General features: G+C 50.4%; 1 protein-coding gene across 10 annotated transcripts in view; it reads left to right on the top strand.

Annotated features, from left to right (window-relative positions):
• Positions 1-16,004, top strand: part of CRACR2A (calcium release activated channel regulator 2A) — a 165,652-nt gene extending 149,648 nt beyond the window's left edge. For 9 of the 10 annotated variants that reach the window (XM_047787800.1, XM_047787804.1, XM_047787798.1 and 6 more), the window contains 5 exons: positions 241-322; positions 419-533; positions 9,282-9,383; positions 11,379-11,455; positions 13,179-16,004. In XM_047787800.1, the coding sequence (XP_047643756.1) occupies positions 241-322; positions 419-533; positions 9,282-9,383; positions 11,379-11,455; positions 13,179-13,263 (461 nt within the window). In that variant the 3' untranslated portion in view covers positions 13,264-16,004. The remainder of the gene's footprint in view (positions 1-240; positions 323-418; positions 534-9,281; positions 9,384-11,378; positions 11,456-13,178) is intronic. The other variant, XM_047787805.1, reaches the window with a different exon arrangement.
• Positions 16,005-25,160: the final 9,156 nt, after the last annotated feature.

The following is a 25,160-nucleotide window of genomic DNA, read 5'->3' on the forward strand; positions in this document are numbered from 1 at the left end:
TCCCGAGAGAGGGTCTGGATTACACTGCAGTGGGGGGAAGGGGGGGCTGCGGTTCAGAGCGGTTAGGTGAATTGATCAAGGTCTTGAAGCTAGTCATGGTGGAAATAGGACCAGAACCCGGGTCCCCGCTTCCCTGTCCCCTCCACCGCCTCCTCCGTCTGCCCCTCGGGCAGATCAGATTTCAGCCCCGGTGGGGGCGTGGTTTTCGGACTTGGACTTGATGCTCGGCTCCACCCCCAGGCATCGATTACCGCGTGAAGACAGTGCGCGTGGACGACTCGAAGGTGGCCCTGCAGCTGTGGGACACTGCGGGACAGGAGAGGTGAGGCGCCACCTCGGGTAACCCTGCCTCCCCCTCCCCGTGGGGCGGGACTGGTGGCCCAGGAGCCCTCGCACCTGACCCCGCCCTTCTGCGCAGGTATCGCTGCATCACTCAGCAGTTCTTCCGAAAGGCTGACGGCGTCGCCATCATGTATGACCTGACAGCCAGACAGTCCTTCTTGGCCGTGCGGCAGTGGCTGAGCAGCGTGGAGGTGAGCTGGCGGCCCTCTGCCCTCTCGGGAAATCTGACTCAGACGCCGACTTTCTCGGGGAACAAAGTGGTTCAGGCACCCATGCGTCCATGTGGCCGGGCCCTTGGCCCACCCACGTGCCGGGCACCAGGCTGGATACCAGGGACCTAAAGGTGAACAGGAGAGATGCCGTCAGAATCCCTGCCCTCTTGCAAGGTGGGTGGGGACAGGAAAAATACAGGTTAAGTCAATCATGGTGTCATGATTGTGAAAAATGAGATAGGACTAGGGGAGGCAGTGTCCAGTGTCAAGGATGGTTTCCTCAAGGTCTGTAAATTGGGTCACTACTACCTCTCAACTCCCCTGCATTTTTCCAGCCACAGGGGTCCCACTGCATCCAGCCCAGGAGCAGCCCTGCTCAGTGTTTTGGGGCCTCAGTCACAGCCTTTTACACAGGATTAGGCTGATCTTCAATGTGAGGGCCCCAGGTTCACCCCAAAGTCACTCTGGGCAGGGCCACTGAGGCCTAGGGCTCTTTTCTAAATTCTGGATTCTCTGTAAGACTCTTTTATTTTATTTTATTTTTTGCTTTTTTGCTTTTTAGGGCTGTACCTGTTGCATATGGAGGTTCCCAGGCTAGGGGTCGAATCAGAGCTACAGCTGCCGGCCTATACCACAGCCTCAGCCATGCCAGATCCTTAACCTACTGAGTGAGGCCAGGGATCGAACCCCAAATCCCATGGTTCCTAGTCGGGTTCGCTTCCGCTGTGCCATGACAGGAACTCCAAGACCTGTTTTCTTGATGTATCCTTGCAATACGCTGCTTTGTAAACACTTTTTACTTCCCGACACCTGCATGTCCTCTGCCGCTCCAATGCGTCTGTCTCAAGGCCAAGAGCACTGTGGCCAAGCCGCTTGTCGTTTTTTACAAGGCCTCCCCTGATTCTCTCACACACTGTCAAATAGGATGGCCCACCTCCTTCCACCAACAGGATGCAAGTTCTGTTCGTTGATTTGTTCTCACACTGCCAGGCACTCTTCTGGGATCTGGGGATTCTAGGAGGGGGAACAAAGAGACAATGACCCTCTCTTCACGGAGCTTATGTGGGACCCTCTCCGCAAGCCCGCAGGCCTTTCCCAGCCCTTACCTGGTCAGGCTGTCCCACTGCTGTAAGGAACGCAGGTACCAGCCAGATCCCTGCTGCCCTCTGTGCATCTTTGTACACAAAGCATCATCGAAACTGGTGCTTGGCACACGCCTCACAGAGCTAGCCTCAACAGATGTTGGATACGTGGATGGGGGCCGTGTCATCAGGCAGGCAGGACTCTGGGGTTGTTCATTTTGTTTTGTTTTGGCCCTAAGATCTACGATTTTTGGCACCAAAATCTGCTTCTCTTGTAGTTTAGGACTGGATGGGCCACTCCTTTACCGTTAATCCACGTCTGTGTCATTACCAAGAAAAATAGGGAACAAGAATGGAAGCCAGATTCCAGGATTTCTCAGAAATGTGCTTGATACAGATTGTTTTTCAAAAGTATTGCTTCTGGAGTTCCCATCGTGGCGCAGTGGTTAATGAATCCGACTAGGAACCATGAGGTTGCGGGTTCGGTCCCTGCCCTTGCTCAGGGGGTTAACGATCCGGCGTTGCCGTGAGCTGTGGTGTAGGTTGCAGACGTGGCTCGGATCCTGCGTTGCTGTGGCTCTGGCGTAGGCCGGTGGCTACAGCTCCAATTCGACCCCTAACCTGGGAACCTCCACATGCTGCGGGAGCGGCCCAAGAAATAGCAAAAAAAAAAAAAAAAAAGTATTGCTTCTAAAATACTTACAACGGAGAAAATGTACGTTTTGAAATGTAGCGAATGGCGCTACACAGAGCAAATCGTGGAGGCAGATGGTGGGGTGACCCAGAAGTGATTCATTCCTATTTAAACTTTGTAATTTGTGACATGATTTTTTTTTTTTCTTTTTACGGCCACAGCCATGGCACATGGAAGTTCCCAGGCTAGGGGTCAAATCAGAGCTATAGCCACCAGCCTACACCACAGCCACAGCAACACCAGATCCGAGCCATGTCTGCGACCTACACCACAGCTCAGGGCCACGCTGGATCCTTAATGCACTGAGTGAGACCAGGGATCAAACCCACATCCTCGTGGATACTAGTTCGGTTCATTAGGGCTGAGCCACAATGGAAACTCATGTGCCATGCTGTTTTTGGATGGCACTAGCAGGTGTCTCTTCCTCACAGGAGTTAAGCACCAGGAGAGGCTTTAGGGATTACCTGACCCAGTGGTTTTCCCATTTTCCTCCGTGGAGCCCTGGCCTCAGACTGACCTTTCTCATGGCCAAGGACAGGCAGAGGAAGGTAGAGGTCACAGGTCTGGACCCCCTTCCCCCTGCCCAGAGCCCGTCTACATCTGAAATTTTGTGCATTGGAGGGGCAGCTACAATTTCATTAGACGAGAGGGTCTCCCTTTGAAAATCACTGATGTGATACAACCATCTTGTTCTCAAATGAAGAAATTGAGGTCGTGACCTCTTCAAGGTCCCTATTCTTTTCCCAGCTATGTTCCCTGTATCTAAATTTTGATAAATGTGCAGTGAGGCTTCCACACACACCAAACCGGAGGATGCAGACCCCGCAGATTTGGGGCAGGGGGCCTGACTGTACCACACCACTTTATATGAGGGACTTGAACACCAGAGGGTTTTGGTACCCGCAGGGGTCCTGGAAGCAATCCCTTGCAGATACCGAGGGATGGCTGTGTACTCAAGCTGGGAAGAGGCCGTTCACATAGTCTGGGACTAGTAGGGATGGATTAAGACAAATTTTCAGAACTACACTCTCTGCCCTTATGGGGCTGTCGTTTCAAAAGCCCCCTATTTTGCACAGAGAGCCTGGGATCTTGCAGGGGAGTGGAACTTCCAGCTGAATTTGGAGGTGCTGGTGGAGGTGAAGTAATGTCAGAAGGCCAGGAACACAGCTGAAAGCATGAGTTCAGTCATTCTGCAGGAAACTGGGCGAGCTCGGTGTGACCAGCCTGTTCCCGCCCAGGGGAGGTTTGGAAAGCATCGCCTGCTCGCACCTCGCCAGATCCCCCATGGAAGCTAAGCTGAGATGGCAGATCCATCCGTGGTTAACTCAGAATTATCCATATGTGGATGGGGCTTTTCTATATAAGTTGTCGTTTGCATTTTCCTGCTTTAAATTTTTAGCAGAAAGTTCAGGTAAATTTTAAATGATGATTCCAAATGTGGATGAATATCAGGGTCCTTGTGGGGTTTTCAAACAAAACAGATACCAGGGTCTTCTCTCCCAAATAGAAGAAGGCATGACCTGGAAATCCCCATGCCACCCCTCACAAAAAAAAAAAAAAAAATGTTCAAGTCCCCCAGGTAGTTTTGAGTCTCAGCTGCCAAGGTTCCCAAGCTAACCAAGTGCTTCTTGAACTTGAATCTGTCCGCATGCAGGAATCTCCCAGGGACTTTATTCAATTACAGATTCTGGCTCAGCGGGTGTGGGCTGGGGCCTGAGAGTCTAACAAGTTCTCAGCTGAGACTGATGCTGCTGGTCCAGGGACCACACTTTGAGAAGCACAATTTCTGAATCCTTTTCAAAGACTTCTGTGTCCTTAAGCAAGAATTTGCTGGGTATGACCCACGCATCCAGCACAAGCGAGATGCTCTGGAGGATTCGGCGCGATAGCCCAGGTTTCCGTGAGCAGGTGCAGGAGGCCGTGTCGGGGGCGGAGCGTGTTCTGAAGGCGTGGAGCGGTGGCATAATCAATGTACTTGTTCTCGGGATTCTTGAGAAGCTGAGTCTTTCTGCCTTGGCAACCAGCAATCAGAGACGTCAGGTGATAGATAAGAACTTGACACTGAATTTGATGGGGGGTGGGAGGGACGGAAGATAATGGGCACGTGATGTTTGCGGTGCACCTTGAATTTCCACGGAGAAGGGAAGGTGGAAGGGACGCTGTAATAACAGGCTTCAGGTTCTGGATCGTAATTATCAAGGGAACGGTGGCCCTCTGTTCTCAGCACCCCTTCTCCCCTGGACCTGCAAAGCGGTATCTGAGGAAAGGCGTGAAGTCGCCATGGATTATACACAGCAAAGACTGACTTCTGGAGGAGCTTATGGGGGTGGGAACGGCTGCTGGGGGAGGCCCGATGTTCCCTGGAAAGGCAGTTCTCACCGCCCAGCTCAGCCAGCCGCTGGCCATGAAAGGGGGTACAGTCACCTTTGAAGGAGTGGATCAGAGAGACTCTGGGAGGCTCCTCCTGGCCCCCGTGTTCTACAGCGGATGGCATTTGGCTCTCGTGGGGGGAGGGGGCAGGATGGAGCAGGTGTATGTGTAGATGTGAGAACCCCGAGGGAACCTAACTCTGTGGGCCTAAGAGAAGGGTGACTGCTCTGCTTTATGAGCAGGCGGGTCCTGCCCCGGCCCCGTCGTCTCCCACCTGCCCGCAGGCCTCCTGCAGGAGAAACCCAAGCTGGGCCCAGGCTCACTCTGAGCTGACTCTCCTGCCATTTTACCTCTTCCGGACACTTACAGAAAAATCAAACCTTCCTGCCAACTCAGCATTCCCAACTCTCATCTCTGCTGCGTGGGACCAGTTCACCCATCCAGTCTAGAGGAAGGCTCGAAAGGCCCCATGTTTAGGTACCCTGGACATCTGAAGACTGTACCAGGTAGAAAAAGTGATATTTGGTACAAGCCTGATGGGCTGGTAACTCTCCTGAATCCAGATCATGGGTGCCCAGTGTCCGCAGTCCTGGGTACCAGCTTCCCTTTGGGTCTTTCAGTCCTTCTGAGAGCACTGTCCTGTCAGGACTGTCTGTCAAGGACATGGAATCTGACCGACTGGAGTCATTAACAAGCAAGACCAGTGACTCTGAGCTGGAAAAACAATGTGGAGATTAATCTCCAGTAGCCTCTTGTTTTATAGATGAGAAATTCTGAGAGTCACTTGTCCGAGGACCCACAGCTTGTCAGGGGGCACAGCCAGAGCTTTGCCACTGCACCCTGCCCCCGCACGCTCACACCCATCATACATCTGCTTCTGAAAAATAGATGTTCTTCATCTTTCGGGGCTTCTGGCTTCTGTCTCACAGCAGAACAGTTCTGCAGCCTTCCTGGATGGCCGGCTGGCTCTCACTCTGTGATCTTTGTCGCTGGTGACAATGTATAACACGCAGCAAAAAATAGCAGTTTGATTTTTTTTTTCCCCACGTTCCAAGATGAGCTTGAAGTGCTGGCAGTTTAGAACGAACTACGCAAATAAATCTTGTTTTGACTCATCGTCCAGGGGGCGGATAAATATGGAAACCCCCAAGATATAATTTTGCAGACATTTTTTTTTTCTTAGCAAAACTGCATGCTTTAATATGCTGAGAAATTTTTTTGTTCTGGCTCCGGAGAAATAGCAACACTTGCCTGGCTACGTGCTTTTTCTTGCCTCCCAGAAAATAGATATTAACACACACACACACACACACACACTCTTTCTCACGCACTTTGCGGCCAACCAAACGCAACAGCTGCACAACCTGAGCTGAAAGCCAACCCTTGCTCCCTGTTGACAGCTCCTGATATTTAAGGTCAGAGATGGGTAATCTTTTGAATTTCATCAAGTACTGTCTTCCAAGAAGCTCAAATTCAGAGAAAGGCCACTGAAGCGATCAAAAGTGGAGAGAGGCTTCTGTGTTAGTTGAAGAGCAGAAGCCAGCTCTGGAGCCCACCTCACAGCTCAGGGAGTAGGAGGGGAAGAGAGGAAGGGTCCAGGCAGGTCCCCTGAGAGACAGAGCTGGGCAGAGCCCAGACCTCCTGCATAGTCTGTGCCCAGCCCAGGAGTTTTGTCCTTCCCTCTGACCTGGCGTGCCCACATGATTTTACCAACATCTATAAAAATGTCGTCAGACATTGGGTGGCCTTGGTGTTATTCACCAAAGGAGGTGCCCTTTGAACTTTTAAAAGGAACTCTTGCTTCATCTGGTGGATAATTGTTGAGCATCTTTATCCAAGCAGAGTGCAGGCTGACATCCTCATTAGGAGAAAGGTATAAAATTCGAGCAGGTAGTTCAAGGTTAAAATCAGAGAGGACGTGAGAGCCCCCCAGCCCGCCAGCCCAGCCCCAGCCATCAGCATCGGGGATTAATCTGGGGCCAGGGTGAGCATGCCTGGCTGCCCACTGTGGGTAGCACACACCCCAGCCTGATGTGCCATCTCACTTATTGTGGTCATATCTTTGGAGACAGGCCGGATTCTCTCCCATTAGTGCAGCCCAGGGCCTGTGGTGGAAGGGAAGCGAGCTTGTGTAAGAGAAGAACAGGAGTTCCCGCTGTGGCTCAGCGGGTTAAGAACCTGACTGGTGTCCATGAGGATGCGTGATCGATCCCTGGCGTCGATCAGTGGGCTAAGGATCAGGTGCAGATGTGAGTTGTGGTCTAGGTTGCAGATGTGGCTCGGAGCCTGCATTTCTGTGGCTGTGGAGTAGGCCGGCAGCTGAAGCTCCAATTCCACCCCTAGCCTGGGAACCTCCTTATGCTACAGGTGTGGCCCTAAGAAAAGAGAGAGAGAGAGAGAGACAAAGAGAAAGGCAAACAAAGCAAATTGCAGAGAACACAGCTCCAGCTGGGGGCTGGGCTTTTTATTCCTGCTCCTTTAAAGCGCTTTTGTTTTTATAAATCCGGGATTTGCTTTAAGGAAGCCTGCGCCTCTCTTCCAAGAGGCAGCCCAGCTGCTCACGGTGCTGGGCCCAGAGGCCGGGCTGACTCCTCCCTACCTCGTCCCTGTCCCCTTGGGTCATTTGGGGCTCAGCTTCCCTTGACCAAGGAAGGAGGAAACAAGCCATCGCCCACAACCCATAGGACAGAGTCCAGGTTAGAATTCTACTTGGGAGGGTTCAGGTCTGATGCTCTTATTTTCAGAGCATTTCCATGTCAAGAAATCCCACAAGCCTTAGTCATTCCTCACACATCGGGCTACAAATATCTCTCTCTCGTGTGCTCCAAACAGCAAGTCTTTTGGCCCATTTTCCTGTTTCTTCCTCTCCTCTTCCTTTTCTGTGAAAAACTTTTCACATGAGTTACTGCAGCACAGCACACAGCGGGGAACGGGTGTTCCCGGGCCCCATGGTCCAGTTAAGAGGGAACCCGTGGTCCCCGTATCCACACCGCTGTCAGCGGGCTTTTTACTTGCGGATAATTAGAGTATGATGCAGTCCACCCAGCACATCAACCACCGTGCACTTAAGTGAATCCACTTCTGGTGGGTCAGAGACACCCTAAGATCTTGGGGTGCCTTTGAGTCTTTAAGAAGGTTCATGACCATCTCACTGCAAATATGTGAAAACACTGCCTTTCAAGAGTTTGGGTTCATAAGGCAACAAATAGCAGAAAGGCCACCGGAAGTAAGAATTTAGAGCCAAAGATTAGAAAACAGTGGCCCCGCACACTGAAGAGTGGGTCTCATACCTCTGACTTGCCCTTGGATGTTCTTTGGGATTCTCTGAGCTTTAATGCTCTCGTTTAAAAAATGAGATTTTTTTCACTGCTGCGCGGTGAGTAAAACAGAGGTATAGACTGAGGAACCACAGAGGCTTCCTTGCAAACGTAATGGCTAAAACTCAAAGTGGGTACCCTGTTGGATGGACCGTGGGCATTGATGGGCTGCGGTCCAGCGGAACGGTTGGCCAAACTGTAACCCCTGCTCAGCTTCGGGAATCCCACAGCCCTTTCTCCTTAGTAAAACAGAGCTACAGTGAATAACCATTTGTTACCAAATTATGATTAAAAGCCCCCAATTAAATACCTCACAAGGCAAAAATAACAACCTGCAGAAACCTGAATGTTACTGAATTGACTTGCTCAGCAGCTGTGCATCCTGGGCTCTTGTTTGCCCTCAGGAGAGACCCACGTAATCGTCCCAGCTTACAAGGACTCAGGGTGCAGGGACCCTGGGGTGCGGGAGCCTGAGGGTTGGGAACTCTGTGGTGCAGACCTTAGGGTGCAGGGATCCTGGGGTGCAGGCCCCTGGTTGATACACCACAGCCCCTGGAGGAGAAGCTGGGGTTAAGCCCTGGAATAAACCTGTTCCTCTGGCCCCCACAGCATGACACGTGTGGCCCCCAGTCCTTCCTGATCAGGGCTCCTTCAGAGCCAGGGCACCCATGACAGGGATCCCTGTGTAACCTCCAAGGAGGCAGACGACAGTCATGTATCTGGCGCGGGGGACCCAGGACCACGGGTGGGATTTGGGCTTGAACCTCAGGGAGCGGCGCACCCAGCGTGAGGCCCCTGGAGGTGCCACTGCTGACCGTGCAGCCCCTAGACCACCCTCAAAGCCCATCGCGGCAACTCCCGGATCCTTCCAATCACGGAGACCAAGGCTGGTCATTGGGGAGTGCCCTCGGGGCTCTGTCCAGACACCTCCTTTATCAGCATGAGCTGTGCCCTCATCCTGCCCCGACAGGGCAAGCCCGCATGTTCCATCCAGGATGCAAGGAGCGGGGCAGGGGGTCCGAAGGCTGGGAGACAGCCAGAGGCAGCCTCGGGCCCCTCGCAGAAGCCCTGCAAACAGAGGCTCTGGGAGACAGGGTTGGACTCCTCTCCACTTTGGGGTGACTCTGTCATCTGTCATCGCCTGGCCTGTGTGGCAACGGGGATTCACAAGCCAGTTTGCGTCTTTCCAGCCAGCCTTTCCACCTGCCCTTCTGGGTTCTTCTAGTGGATGCTCCTCTCAGTTGGGGTGTTGTCTGTTCCCCAGGAAGCTGTAGGAGACCGCATTCCCGTCCTTCTGCTGGGCAACAAAATCGACAATGAGAAAGAGCGGGAAGTGCCCCGGGGCCTGGGAGAACAGCTGGCCAAGGTGAGGGGTGAGCATTCCCGCCTCTCGGGACAGGTGGGACCTCCAGGGCAGTGGAGCATGTGCCCAAGAGGCAGGGTGGGAACCTTCCCTGGGAAGTGGCCTGGATGCTATGCTGGCACCCTGGGGACTGTCCAGCTGCCGTGGGTGTGGACCTACCCTGAGAGCCAAGGCTACGAGATGGACTTGACTCGGCTATGGGGAGTTTCCCAAATTCCCTTTCTCAGAACTCAGAACCATGAAGCCTTAAGAGGTTCCCTTTTTCAGTCCCTCATCTGATGCTTGAATCCCATCATTTGCATTTCCCCACTTGGTCACCTTCAAGGATGAAACACTCACTACCTGCCAGGCAGGGTGCTCAACCTTGGACAGCTCTTGGAGAGCATTCATCCTTCCCACCAAGATGGAGCCTCCAAGCTGCAAACTCAAGATAAAGTCAGGGCAGCCTTGGAAAACCAACCATTAAAATAAGCATCAGCCCTGTTGCCCGAGAAGGGAACCAGCCCAGCTTGATGGAAATCAGGCAGCAACACAAACCGGGCTTACTCCTTGGCTGCCTCCACAGTGTCCAGGGAACTGTGTGTCTGGGGAGTTAGTGCCTCCCAGGTCTCAGGACTCCATGGTTCTTAGTGTGCTTGCCCTAGACAAGGACTCATGACCTCAGGAGGCGGGGAAGACAGGCCTGCAGGCCTGTGGGGCGTCCCCGGGCAGCTGCGTGTCCAGGGGCCATGTACACAATTCCCAGCCCACAGAACTCTGAGCGCAAAGGCTTTTTGCATTTCATTTGGAAGAAAAACCCAACCAGAACTGATATGAGGCTATTTATGGTTTTTGTTTACCTCATTTTGAATGAATATTCAAATGTTTCACTGAAGACATATTAACATATTTGATTAGAGGGTGCCATCTCAGACCCACAGAGGCTATTATAGAATATATGTTACAGACATGTATTATCTTTCTAAAACTCAAGAATTCTGGATTCCAAAACATATCTGGATCCAAGGATTAAAGAGCTGCAGACCTGTATTTTTATCATCCTATTTCCTTTTTTCTTTCTTTTTTTTGTAACTAAAAAAGAAAACAACTGTGGCTCAGAGAAATTAAATGATTAATTCCAATGATCACCGAGGCTCAGTGGTGGGGTCAGGACTTGAAGCTGGAAGGCAGAGCTGTCTCCCAACCCTAGCTTCCGTGTGTCCCCCTGCCCCCAGGTAGCCCTCGTCCTTCCACAGATCAAGGGGGTGTCAAGGTTGGACAGAGCGAGGAGGGCAGGGGATGGAGCCCATCCCCACAGGGCATCAACCCCCAGGGCTCATGCCAGATGCCATTAGCATTGGCATTAAAAAGCAGGAAACCATTAACGGAGCCATAAAAGGGAGAGCATGAACCTTGGCCAAGGCCCCTCCCCCATGCTCACAGTCCACCCTCTGCCTAGTGAAGTGATGAGCACCTGTCCCGAGGTGACCACGCTGTCCCGAGGTGCCCATTCTGACCGAGGGGACAGCCATGATTATTATTAATTAATCCATGATTATTCATGAGCTGGGCTAGGGTCCTGGGGAAGGCAAGCTGCCGGGAGCCCTATTGTGACCCAAACAGGCCCACCTGCCCACTGTACCCTCTTGAATCTCAGTTTCTCTGCCTGCGAAGTGGGAAGGGTATTGCCCACCCTGGACCCTGTGTCTCTGCCAGTGTCACAGGCTGGCATGGAAGGGAGAGGAGCCCATATACACAGGGCAGCCGTTCCAGAAGGTGTAAAGCACGGCGGCAGTGTAGGCTCTGCTGTTCCACAGTTGTTATAGCTCACGGGGGAGATGGATCCAGAACTGGCAGGAGTTGGGGAGCCTAAGGGACAGAAATTGACCTTGTTCGGAGTGGGGTGTGGGTGAGAGGTAGTGGGGGGTGTGGATGATGCAGAAGGCGTTCTCCCCCCACCATGGTCCCCTCCTGCCCCCCCCCACCCCCCTCTTCACTCCCCTTGTTCTGTGATTCCAGGAGAACAACCTGATCTTCTATGAATGCAGCGCCTTTTCTGGTCACAACGCGGAAGAGTCCTTGCTCCATCTGGCCAGGTAAAGAGACTCAACTCAATGGGAGGCAGGACCCCGCTGGGCTGGTTCCTCGGTCCCTCTGTCCCTCTCAGCTGGCTGGGTAAAGGGGCTGGAGGCCTAGGCCTCTGTATGGGACCCCAGGGGCCCCGGGGGCAGCCCTCTGAAACACAATGACAAAAAGAAAACCTCTTTGCCTTCACCCCCCAGCAGTCTTCTGTGTCTTAAAGGCTGCCTTTTTTCCAGGGATCTTCCTTTTAAATGCAAATGCTCCTGGGAAAGGTCATATCCAGACCCCTGGATGCTGGCTAGCATTTTAGCAAGGATTAGCCAGCAGCTGGCTGGAAGCAAGAACACTGTAATATGGGCTCCTGGGGCAGAGGGAGCCAAGGAGAGGGTCTGAGATGGGGGACAGAGGTACCCAAGGGGACAGTGCTCAAAGAATTGGTCCTGTAAACTGCTGCCTACCCTGAAATTGAGGGAACAGACCATACAGGCTCCATTTCCAGTCCTCAGACATTCACTTGTTCATCCATCTATCCACCAGTCCTTCCATCCATCCATCCACCCATCCATCTGTCCTTCTATCCATCCATTTGTCCATCCATCTATCAGTCCATCAGTCCATCTGTCTGTCAATCTACCCAGCAAATGCTGACTAGTGCTCATTCATGCTCATCATTCATTCATTCAAATCTAAAACTATTTTTGAGTAATCAAGAGCCCAGAACAGCTTCTCCTGTGGGCTGGAGAGGTCGTGGAGTTCTGGAAGACCGAGGGATTTATGGGGGAAATTCTAGGGTTTTCTCTGCCACTGATTCCAGGGGCAAGTGACCCTGCCTCTCTGAGCTTTGCCCTCAACATAGGAACACCCATCGTATCTTCCTTGTCCACTCAAGTGCTGTTGTGAAAATCAGAAGAGATGCTTCAGGCAAAGGTTCTTTGAAAGTATAAAGCAGGGATAAGATACTTAATGCTATTTTTAATCTTTCACCTCATATATATATATATTTTTGTCTTTTCTAGGGCCGCACCCACGGCATATGGAGGTTCCCAGGCAAGGGGTCTAATTAGAGCTTTAGCCGCCGGCCTACACCACAGCCACAGCAACGCAGGATCTGAGCTGCATCTGTGACCTACACCACAGCTCATGGCAACGCCAGATCCTCAACCCACTGAGCGAGGCCAGGAATTGAACCTGCAACCTCATGGTTCCTAGTCGGATTTGTTAACCACTGAGCTGCAGCGGGAACTCCTCACCTCTTATATTTAATCTGGAGCTGTGGCCACATGGGAAGCCCCTCCACAATGTTAATAACCAGTAAGTATAGTTGTGAGCCTCTTCTGTGTGCCAGGTACTGTAACAGGCTGCAGAGACACGGAGACCAAAGATACAGTCTCCGCCCTCAGCATCTCACTCTCTGCTGAGGGAACCCACCTCGGAAGGTGTGCATTACACCAGTGATGGGGCTTCCACAGAAGAAGGCGCCAAGTGCTCTCAGGGGGCACACAAACCACCTGGAAGATCCGGGGAGGCTTCCTGGAGGAGGTGTTGGGAAGGAGCCATGTAGACTACATTCTGGCTTTATTGATTATAGCCATGCACCTGTGCTTCTGGTGGGGAGACTTGGTCCCCTCCCTTGGGTGCCCTGGGGAGGCTGGGGCCCTAGCTCTGACCCAGATGGCCTGTGACCTGAGGTGCCCAGCGGCTCCTCTGTTCCTGACACTCTACTTTCTCCTCTCCCAGGATCCTCAAGGAGCGAGAAGACACAGTGAGGGAGGAGACCGTTCAGGTTGACCGCCTCACCAAGAAGAAAGCCTGCTGCGGCTGATACCGGCCTCCTGGGACCCCTGCCCGGGCCTGTGGCCACAGGACTCCCCTGTCTCCTGCACACGGGCTCCTGCACAGGCACCCCCACCCACTGAGGGGCCCGCCCAGACCTTTGTCCTGGTCAGTGACATGCCTTCCACCCAAAGGAAGGGAAGCAGATCCTGTCAGGAGAGCTGCCCTTGGAGCATCTTAGAGTCTTTCTCTCCCTCCTCTGGGGAGACCCAGATGCCTGTTCTTTCCACACCCAGCCCCGCTACCACCACCCACCAGCTTGGTTTCCTGGGGGAGAGAAACAGATGGGCTTTTCCAGAAAAGCCACTGCGTGCCTTCTCCATCACCCTTCTCCCCCACTGCCCTTGGGCTCCCGGGGTTGCCATGGCAACCGTGCAGGGCAGACTTGCTGCTTCCTGTAGGCCAAAGACGCAGCGCTGGGCAAGGCCAGGGTGGTTGGCTTGGCCTTGGAGCCTGTTCTCTGGATGTCAGTGGGATGCCTTTGGCACGTGCTTCGTGGACCTTGAGATGCCCGTGGGTGTTGAGAGAAGCAGACCAGGGCACCTGCATCTTGTTCCCCCCTCTCCGCCCTGGGGTCCTGCTCCTTCCCAAGCTTCAGGGCCCCGCCCTCTCCACAGCCTCCACCCCTTCAGTAATGGTCGCCTTGGGTTCTCTGGAGCCATGCTTTACAAAACCCACAGCCTTCCTGCCCTCTGCTCACCCACACCCCTGACTCCAAGGTGGACTGTGGGTGATAACTGTATGCTTGGGGTCAGGGAGTGGGCTTGCTCACTGCTTGACTTTGACGCAGAGATGGAAAGAAAACCGAGGGAGCAGAACCATGTGCTGCTACACGGAGCGACCACGTCCGAGGGTATCAATGAGGTATATATAGCTGCGTAAAAGCCATTCTCTACATGTTTCTCAAAATAGCTCTTGGAAAGTCGTACCTGATGATTAACTGGGCAGATTGGCAGGCTGGCAGGGAGGCCTGACACCAGGACTGTAGTTACTGACTTCATTTTATTTTACTTTTTCTAGAAGGCTGTATTTTTTTTTTTTTTTTAAAGTGGCTCAGGGTCTGAGCGGTGAACAGAGCATGGCTGTTGGCTTCGGCACCCCTGTGACAGCACCGACATAGGGCACTTGGATTAAGGGGGCTGATCTGGGCTGGTGTGTGGTCCCAGCCCCTGGCAGTGGCCCAGCATTGCTGGCTGTGTTGGGGGCTGGTGAGGGCACTCTTGCCCTGGGCAGGAGCTTTGATGAGACTGCTGATTACTGCTGGGGCTAGACCCAGACCCCCTGCAGGAAAGTGGGTAGGGTGTGCAGGGAGGGAGGGGCCAGAAAATGTCCACATCCTTCCAAGAAAACCATTCAGGACTCCTGCACGTAGCCAGCCAGGTAGGGGGGGAGCACCGGCCAGAGCCCTGCAGGGTGTTCCTTGTGGTCCCGCCCAGACCTGCAAGAGGATCAGAGCCCCTGGGCCAGTGGGTGGGGAGCAAAAGCCAGCACGGAGCACCAGGGCAAGCCCACTCCCTCCCTGGGCCCCCATTGCATCCGTAAAATATGGGGTGAGCTGTTGATGCTTTGGGTTGTGCCTGCTCAGATGGCTCACGTTCATTGTCCAACTTAGGCTGGCCCTGAGCGAGTCACGTAACCAGGTTTCCTAGCCGTCTGTGGATGGGAGGTTTCCATGCCTACTGCACAGGGAAGTTTTAGGTACCATGTGAGACAGTGTATGTGAAGAGCTCTGAACACTCAAGGAGTGGCTGACAAGGAGGGGCTGCTGTTGTTATCAAGGCTGAGTTGCTGCCCGGATCACTTCCTCGATCCGGTTTCAGATTTAGCACCAGCTAACAGTAAGTGTTTTCCGTAACTAGGCACCTCACAGACGCCACCTCGTTCGCCTGCCTGCTTGTCTGGCCCATTTGTTCTGAGCTTGAACCTGGTGTTGCCTCTTGGCCCTGCCTGTCTTTGTCCTGCGAGTTTCCTGGTTTTCCAGGTAGGCTTACATCCCACCACTCTGCCTCCCTGCTGTGGTTCTCCAGACCTCAGCCCGTTGCTCAGACCTGTTCCCAGTGTTTTTCCCTGGGGATGCTCTGTGGTCATCACCATCCCTGCTCCCAGGTGTGCTCCCTATTCTGACTCCCTGTGCTTTTCCTGGGTCCGCTGCTGCCTCTGCCCTGCATGGCCACTGCAAGCTCCAGCACCAAACCAACACCCTATTCACTTTGCTCCTTGTCCAGCACTTATTTCCCCTCACAGTCTCCCTGGGGTCTTTTCATTCATCCTAGCTTCCTCCCCCGCCTCCCCACCCTGTACTCTTTCCTCAGTGTTAATAGTGTCACTCAGTCTTGGATTCATTCCCCTCCTCCTATGGTCCATTCCAGACCACACCTGCATCCTCCACTGTAAATGACTCAACCTTCAGTCTCTGTCACTAGTGATCACTGCTCCAAAGGCTCTTAAAGCAATTTCAGCTAAGGTGTTAATGCCAGTGGTGTTCAGGGTCATATTTATACTTTAGCAAAGAACTCTAAGGGATGCAAAACTTTAACCCAAAGAGGTAAATCCCTAGTGGTAGATTATTAAGCACCATAGTGGGTCATGGGGTCAAATATTTAGAACAGAGTTGCTTCTCCTGTACTCTTGAAGAACCCAGTTGCCTTTATGTACTTTGGGGCTCTATTTTTAAGCTCCTGTATGTTTATTATTGTTATGCCTTCTAGATAAATTAACCCTTTATCATCATGAAGTGTGTTTTTTTGTCTTGAGTCATGATTTTTTGTCTTAAAGTCTATTTTGTCTGGTGTTAGTATGGCCACTCCATCTGTTTTGGTTGATACATCTTCTGCATGATGTATCTTTTCTATCCCTTTACCATTAACCTATTTGTGCCTTTGACTCTAAAGTGGGCCTCTTGTAGGTAGCATGTAGTTGGATCATGTTTTTAAATCTTTTCTTCCAATCTCTGTCTTTCAAATGGAAAGTTTAATCTGTTTACATTTAATGTGATGGGTAAAGTATGATTTATGTCAGCCACTTTACTATTTATTTTCTAGTGTACAGTTTTAATTCTCTCGTAATTGTATATATGTTTTATTTATTTTCTTGGTGGTTGCCCTGAGAATCACTATTAATATCTTAATTTATAACACTCTGGTGTGAATTAATACCAACTTAATTTCAATAGTATAAAAAGCTTGCTTCTGTGTAGTAGGTCCATTCTTACCTCCCTTACATTGTTATTATAAAGTACATCTTTATACATTTTATGCCCATCAATATAGAATTTATATTTATTTATTTATGCAGTTGTCTCTTAAATCAGAGAAAAAGGAGTGACAAAAAATACCGTTTGTATCATCTTCTATATTTATTTATGTAATCACTTTTACCAGTGCTTTTTATTTCTTCATGTTGATTCAAGTTACTATTTAGTGTCCCTTCATTTCAGTAGTATTTCTGTAGGGAAGGTCTGCTAGAGACAGATCCAATTTTATCTGGAAATATCTTAACTTAGCCTTCATTTTTGAAAGATAGTTTTGCCAGATATAGAACTTTTGATTGACAAGGTTTCTTCCCATCAGTATGTTAGATTTATGATCCACTACTTCTGGCCTTCATGGTTTCTGATGAGAAATAAGCTGTTTGTCTTATTGAGGATCCTTTGTATGTGATAAGTTCTTTTTGCTGCTTTCAAAGTTCTTAGTCTTTCAACAATTTGATTTTGATGAATCTAGTGACAGCTTTGTTTGCACTTATCCTACTTGCAGTTTGTTAAGCTTCTTGGACGTGTGGATTAATGGATTTCTTCAAATTTGTGGAGTTTGGGGTTATTACTTTTTAAAATATTCTTTTTTTTTGTCTTTTGTCTTTTTTGTTGTTGTTGTTGTTGTTGCTATTTCTTGGGCCACTCCCGCGGCATATGGAGGTTCCCAGGCTAGAGGTTGAATCGGAGCTGTAGCCACCGGCCTACGCTAGAGCCACAGCAACGCGGGATCCGAGCCGCGTCTGCAACCTACACCACAGCTCACAGCAATGCCGGATCATTAACCCACTGAGCAAGGGCAGGGACCGAACCCGCAACCTCATGGTTCCTAGTCGGATTCGTTAACCACTGCGCCACGACGGGAACTCCAGCTTTTTAAAATATTCTTTCTGTCCCTCTCCCTCTGCTTTCCTTCTAGGACCCTGTTATACATATGTTGTCATGCTTGAAGATGTCCTGCAGGCTTCTGAGGCTCTGTTCATTTTTCTTTATTTTTTTAATTTTTTTTTTTCAGACTGGATAATCTCACTTGCCCTATCTTCAAGCTCACTAATTCTTTCTTCTCTCTTCTCGGATATGCTATTGGGACCCTCTAGTGAATTTCTCATCTTTATTATTGTACTTATCAACTCCACAATTTCTGTTTGATTCTTTTTTTTATAACTTCTGTCTCACTATTTATATTCTTTATATGGTGAGACATTATTCTTATATTTTCCTTTAATTCTTCAGACATGGTTTCCTTTAGGTCTTTGAACATATTTTAAATAGCTGCTTTAAAGTTTCAAAGACCCCACATTGGTAGCCATCTACCCTGTGCACAAATAGAGCTCTGCTTGCCATTTATTTCTCCCATTTCATTTGACATAGCCAGGACTCTTGTCTAATTTCTTAGCCACACCCCTAACCTCCTCTCCAAAGTCTTTCTTCTCTTCTAGATTGTAGGAGGGATATGAAACTCAGAAGTTGTTCAGATCTGAGAAATATCCCCCACCTTGAGCTTCCGGCTGCCCTGCTGGAGCTGAAATGCTCAGGGAGATGTCAGTTCCTTAGGAAAGTGAAGGGAGCCTAGAAATCCTCAGGCAGTGCTCCCCCTTCTGCCAGGAATTCAGATGGTTTACAAAGCTTCACTGAAAATGGATAGGTGTGGAAAGATAGCACATCAGAAGCTTATTTAAAAAGCAGTTTAATTACTTCAAAATAATGAAATCACAGTACATAACCATACAGAATCCAAGACCTAAGTGTCCTGTTGCTGACTGGCCCTAGGTATACTGCCATCTCTCTTCCTATCATGTGGGGAACAGAAAGTGACTTTACAAATTTCAACCAATTCAGTCAAAATCCCTAGGATTTTATATTACTGGTTATTCTCTCCCTCCTTATCCTGGGGTGTGTGTGTCAGTGGAGTGGTGATGGCGATTTTGGCAGGATACAGGAGCTTTCTAAACGTCCTCACTCCCTAACTATTAATATTTCTGTTGATAGATGTGTTCATTATTAGCAGCAGCAGTAACAAAAAAACATCTTAACTCCACACTTCACACAATCCAGTGGAGCCAATCTAATCCAAGTGCCCTACTTAGGAAGAACCATGCTGGAGATGATGGGGGTTGGGAAGCCATGTGGTGCTTGGCAGAAGATCTGAAATCAATGTGGGACTTGAGGAGCATTGGTGAGGCTGGCCCATTTATCATCCTGGGGCAAGACTGAGTCAGGTCCAAGAAGTGACCTCTTCAAAAGGCTGAGCTTTATCAGGGCTTTGGCTCTGATTCAGAAGTGGTACTGGCAAGCCCTTGTCATAGCACCAGGAGACTCTGTTCCCAACAAATGAGGACGCCAAGGACCAGTGAGGTCTCTGCTATCATAATGAATTATGACTGGATTCATCTGACCTATAAATAAATAGTACACAGGAAAACATTGCATTACTAGGCAAAAAAAAAAAATGCACAAACAACATGATCAGAGAGAATGGAGTCTTTTTTGACTTGAAAACAAAACTGAAACATGTGGTGCGCAAGGGGCCTCAGAATGAGTTTGGGTCATGTCAGTATGAAACTGGGGTTCAGTGAGTACATGTGGTGCTAGGTCAATGGCAGAGGGCTGGGGTAATTCAGCACACAATCCATGGGCTGCCGGCCCATTCTGTAAAGATGGTGTGTGGTGCCTATTTATACACAGCATCCATGGACTGATCTCCTGAGGGCACAAGTGTTCATCTCTGTCATCTCATGTCAGGTGCAGTGTCTGGCCAGCAGAGTTTGCCTAAAAGTCCGGTTGAGAGTAGAGCATCATGTCTCAAGAGCAAGGCCCACCACTTTTTGGGTCACTCCACTGGTGCCCCAGGTCCCAGAAGCTGACCACCTCGACCGCTGTGGCCTAGTAGACCTGTGGGGTTTGTTCACTGGTTCAAATGAGGTGCTGCTTCTGGCTTTGAAACAAAGTGCTGGGTAGCTTTCTAGCTGCTGCCACTCAGTTGCCTTTCAGACATTGTCAGGCCCATCAGAGCCTCCATCTCATCACCCTGCTGCTGCCACAGCCACCACTGGTAGCCATCCAGTACTGCAGGCAGCTCAATAGCTCAATGTGACTTGAGCTCCATGCCTCTGAGCATTAAAGGCTACTTCCCTGCCCTGTCCTCCTCTCCCTGTGCAGAATCAGCCATCTTTGCCCAGGCAGTGTGTCTCCCAAAGGCTTTCTCGAGCCCATAAAGACCTGTGCAGAGTGAAAACCTGCAGACAAGTTTGTGGCCTTGGGCAGAACCTGGACCTGTTTGATACTCGAGCCCCAGCTTCCCAGTTTGTAAAAGAGTTCCCTCTGCTCTACTGGGCTCACAGGACATGTGCAGATTGAATGAGAATGCTGGGGAAAGGGCTTAGTCAGCAGAAAAGCTCTAGCCAAACATGAGTAATTACACCTGTCTCCCGACCAGACCAAAACACAATAGGAAAGTGAGAAAAAACCCACATGAATGGGTAACTGGGCAAAGCTTAGGTAAGAGCATTTCCCATTTCCTGGGGCTACTAGAACAGGAAAACTTGCACTCCTCCAAGGTAGAGACTTGGTCTAAGAACTTCTCCCCCACTAAAGGTGGATGGGGCCAGCATCCAGGCTCAGGCTCCCCCAAGCAGAGGTCTGGTCTCATTCACTTTCATATTTACTAGGGCCTTGCACATAACAGACACCAGAAGGGTGGATGGGCGGACTTAAGACTTCAGCTACCATACTCCTAATCAAACCATCTTTACCTGCCTCATTTATAAAACACTTTTACTCTGGAATGAAGAACAAGTTCTGGACTTGGTGGGTAGCGAGCGATGGCTACACACACAAATGTGAATGTATTTAATCCCTCAGAATTGTATACTTGGTAAATGGTTAAAAATGTAAATTTATGTTATGTATATTTTACCACAATACATTTCTTTTTTTTTTCTTTCTTTTTTTCTTTTTTTGTCTTTTTGCCATTTCTTGGGCCGCTCCCAAAGCATATGGAGGTTCCCAGGGTAGGGGTCGAATCAGAGCTGTAGCCACCAGCCTACACCAGAGCCACAGCAAAGTGGGATCCAAGTGGCGTCTGCAACTCCTACACCACAGCTCATGGCAACGCCAGATCCTTAACCCACTGAGCAAGGTCAGGGATCGAACCCGCAACCTCATGGTTCCTAGTCAGATTTGTTAACCACTGAGCCACGACGGGAACTCCACCACAATAAATTTCTTAAACCACCTCTTTCACATTTATGAGTGAAGGATTCTCTTCAATGCCCAAACACAGGGGCTCTAAACCCCCACTGTTTGTGTCAAGTCATGAGGGAACAGGAAAGGAAGGCAAGCTTGCTTATGATCCTTGAGTGCCAATGCACTAAGGAGAGAAAACACCTAAAAACCTACAACTGTACATTAACGTGTCATAAAAACACCATGACAGCAGTTCCTATGCTCCTGAGCCAACCTCTCTCCAGCCCTGCTCTACAGGTCTACCCCTGCACGCATTCCTCTGTAGGAGTTTGGCTCCTCCCTCTGTAATAAGATCTTGGGGATGAGGGGACCTCTTACCCTGAATGCCAATGGTAGGTAGGCCTAGCCTGGCTGCAGGGTTAGGGTTAGGGTTAGGGTTAGAGTGTGTTGAATGAGAACAGAAATAAATGACAAAATCTTTTGTATTTCCTGGAATTTTGTTGCATTGAGAAATTTGCATTCCAACAGCAGTAACATGTTCATTTAGCGCACAGAAATATTCCGGTTTTGCAGAGATTTATGGGGTAATGGTTAGCAGGCTTGGAAGGGTTGGAGTTGGGGAGGGTCCTGAATACTGTGTTCACGGCTGAAAGGCTGGCATTGGCATCATGCCAAAAGGACCAGATTAGAACCTATTGATGCAGAGCTCAGGGGGAGGAGTGATTTATCCTAAGGAAGTTTATCCCAGGGAGTGCCGTCTGGCAGTGGGACAGGCTGCCTCCCTAGGTAGGGAGTCTTCTGACGCTAGAGGCATTCAAGCAGATGCTGAGGCTCTGTTCTCAGGAATGCAGGTGAGAAACCAGATACCAGGAATTACCAGACCCCACCCCCACCCCCACCCCAGGAGTCTAGGATTCCTTTGAGCTGGGATGGCAGTGAAAGCATGTAGTATAAGGTGGACCAGGGAGCCAGCATGGGTTAAACCAGGAGGCGACCCTGGACCAGGAAAATGTCTAGCAGTTGCTGTCTCACGTTCAGTTTCCCTCTACCCTCCCCCACCCGCCAGCCCCATCCCCTCCCACAGTTGGGGAGGAAGGCACCTGCCTAAAAGCGCCACAAGAGATTCGAGCTTCTCCAGCTTCCCTGGCGTGGGGAGAGGCGCTGAATCCAAGCCAGCGTCCTGCCAGCTCCTCCACTGTGGCAAGCAAAATTACCAGCTTCACACTGCAGATCTATTTAAGTCAGCCTTTCATGTCTGATGGATTTAAAAATATGCTAGAAGTCAGGCGCTTAAATACAAGAAACACAAACAAGCAGATGAGGCTGCATTTTCCTTCCTCTGTGCCCGCCCCACCCTCTTCCCTTCCTCCCCGCCTCTCTTACCACCTCTCAGAGTGGTTTTCATTCATGAGGCCCATCTCCCCCTCTCTCCATCCCCACTTCTCTCAGTGGCACAGACATCTGTAGGCTGAGCAGTGTCTGGGTGCCCCCCTGGATCTAGGGCCCCCCTCAACGCAGAGGAGACACCCCCCCAACACATGCCCATGCCCTCACTCAGCTCACTCCCTGCCTGGCCAGGTCATCTGCATTGGCTATTGTGTGCAAATGAACCCCAGGCTGAGCCCAGAGCTGGGCTCACCAATTCCCCTGCTGTCCCAGATGAGGAGGTCCCTGCTGGCTCCAGGCCCACTGCCCAGGCAGGCACAGCCAGCCTTCCCAGGTCTATGCATTCAGATTTCCAGGAAGGCTGTTTGCTCCCTCCAGAGCCCCACAGCTCCCAGTAACCCCCTTGTGAGCTGTGGCTTCATGGGATGCTGTCACAGCAGAGGCCCCAGTCTGTCCCCAGATATTCTGGGGTCTCTGCTCACTTTGGTTGATCTAACCTAATTTCCTCCTGCTGTAATTTAACCCTTATTCCTTTTAACCCCTGAGCGTCATCTCTTTTGAGTTTTGATAAGCGGGCCCTGCAGCATGTCCTCCACCTACAGGCAGGTGGCTGGCTGCCAGGATTGCCCTGGTTGAAATCTGGAGGGAGGCTTTTCCCAAAACAGAGCCACCTACTGCTCCCTCCCCCCTGCCCCAATGCACAAGGGAGCTCTCTGCCTTGGGTGCCCATTGGAATGAGGAACTTTCTTTTCACTAGTCTATTTTTATTTATTCTTTTGAATTGTTTTATTTATTTTGTTATTTTAAAAAATAATCCTGGCATTTCCCTTGTGGCTGACTAGTATCCATGAGGACGTGGGTTCCATCACTGGCTTTACTCAGTGGGTTAAGGATCCAGCGTTACTGTGAGCTGTGGTGTAGGCCGGCAGCTGTAGCTCTAATTCAACCCCTAGCCTGGGAACTTCCATATGTCATGGGTGCAGTCCTAAAAAGACAATAATAATAATAAAAACATTTAAAATTTTTTAAAAATTAGAAAAAATTTAAAAAATAACACCAATCGATGTCACACCCCCACAAGAAATTCTGATTTAACTAGAAGTTAAAAGACCTTTTAAAAAATGTGTTTGGAATTCCCACTGTGGCTCAGTGGGTTAAAAACAGGATGTGGGTTCAATCCCTGGCCTCGCTCATTGGGTTAAGGATCCAGTGTTGCCATGAGCTGTGGTGTAGTTTGCAGACATGGCTAGGATCCCACGTTGCTGTGGCTCTGGCATAGGCCCTCAGCTGCAGGTCAGATTTGACCCCTAGCCTAGGAACTTCTATATGCTTCAGGTGCAGCCCTAAAAAGAAAAAAAAAATTGTGTTTAATATTAGTGTTATTCGCAACAACGATGGAATGAGGTAACAGTGCAGAATGCACCTGTGTGTGACCTTGTCCTCAGATGGGCCCTCATGTGCCTCTGTGTCTCTGCGCACGTTCTCCCCTCTGTCTGGATTCCTTAAGAGAATTTCAAAGGCTCGCCTCTGTCCACACAGCTGGTCCTGAGTAAAGCAGGTGGCCTGACAGGTTCTGAGGCCTCCCTAGTATTGCGGGCCTTCTCATTACAAGGCCCAGACAGCCGTCAGGCTCTGTCCCTACACTCAGGAGGAGAGTTGGGTGCAGGTGCTGCACCCCATCACTCTGCGTTTGTGGGTCTACAACACACGTGCACACATGCACACACACAGTCATGCAAACACGTACACACATTCACAAGAATCCACATACCCCGCGCATTCCACTTTCGTCCCCGACCCCCTTTCCAAGAGTCCCATCATTCATGATGTGAACAAGGACTGTCACCTGTCACTTCGGTGAACAAAGAATGTTGCAGCCATAAAGCCATCAGCCACTCCTGACTGCACAGAACTTAGGAGGGAGAAAAACAGGACACCAGCCTGAGACAGCTGTGGTTCATAGCGAAGGAAGGACTTCATAAGCCCAGACTCTTGCATCTTCCTGTACATAGAAAAGCGCTACATTCATTCATTAACTTGAGATGTCTGGGTTTCTTTAATTAGCAGTAATCTTTTGATGTTTGACTACCTATTCGTGTGTGTGAGTTTCTTTGGCCAAAAAGTCCTATATATTCTGGGTCCTCCCTTACCTCTTGGGAGAAGCGCCTCAGAATAATCTGAGAAGCTGCCTCCTGGGCTTAAGTCCTCGGTAAGCCCACCAAACAAAACATAATTCTCAACTTTTAGGTTGTGCATATTTTTTTCACTTGACAATGACTCAAAATACTTTCCATGAATACTTTTCTAAAGTGCCATTGTGCCCAGCAGTGCACTCTATTCAGGAGCTCAAAGCCAGTGAAGGAGGGAGGGGTGGATAGCGAGAGGCAGGGCAGATGCCGAGGGAAGCAAGAGGGAGCAGAGCTAAGTTGGCCCTGGGTTTGCTTTTTAGGGCCGCATGTGCAGCATATGCAAGTTCCCAGGCTATCAGTCAAATCGGACCTATAGCCTCCCACGTATGCCAGAGCCAGAGCCACAGCCACGCCAGATCCGAGCCACGTCTGTGACCAACACCGTAGCTCGTGGCACTGCTGGATCCTTAACCCACTGAGCAGGGCCAGAGATCACACCTGCATCCTCACGGATACTAGTCGTGTTCATTACCGCTGAGCCCACAATGAGAACTGCCGAGGCAGACGTGTTTTTAGCAGAGGATTTAATGACAAACTGAAGGGTGAGGGTGGGAAGGGAGCAGCCTGGCAGTCAGGACAGCCAGGGAGGAAGGGAAGCAGAAGAGGAAGCCGTTTGGGGTCCAGCAGGGCTGGGGCAAGAGTAGGATGAAGATTCTGGGTGGGGGATGTAAGCAGAAGAGGCCCAAAGTTGAGAGCCTCCCTGGACCAGAGGAATTAAAATGCCATCTGGCAGGTGACAAGAGATCATCAGAGGGTTTTAACAGGGGAGTGACAAGGTCAGATTTGCAACTGTGTTCCAAGAGAGTGGAATGGCAAGTTGAGGACAAGATTAGAGACCAGGAGACAGGTCAGCATCTCTCACTCCGGTCCCAGAAC

This window comes from Phacochoerus africanus, chromosome 7, assembly GCF_016906955.1.
Source record: "Phacochoerus africanus isolate WHEZ1 chromosome 7, ROS_Pafr_v1, whole genome shotgun sequence".
Taxonomy (NCBI): Eukaryota; Metazoa; Chordata; class Mammalia; order Artiodactyla; family Suidae; genus Phacochoerus; species Phacochoerus africanus.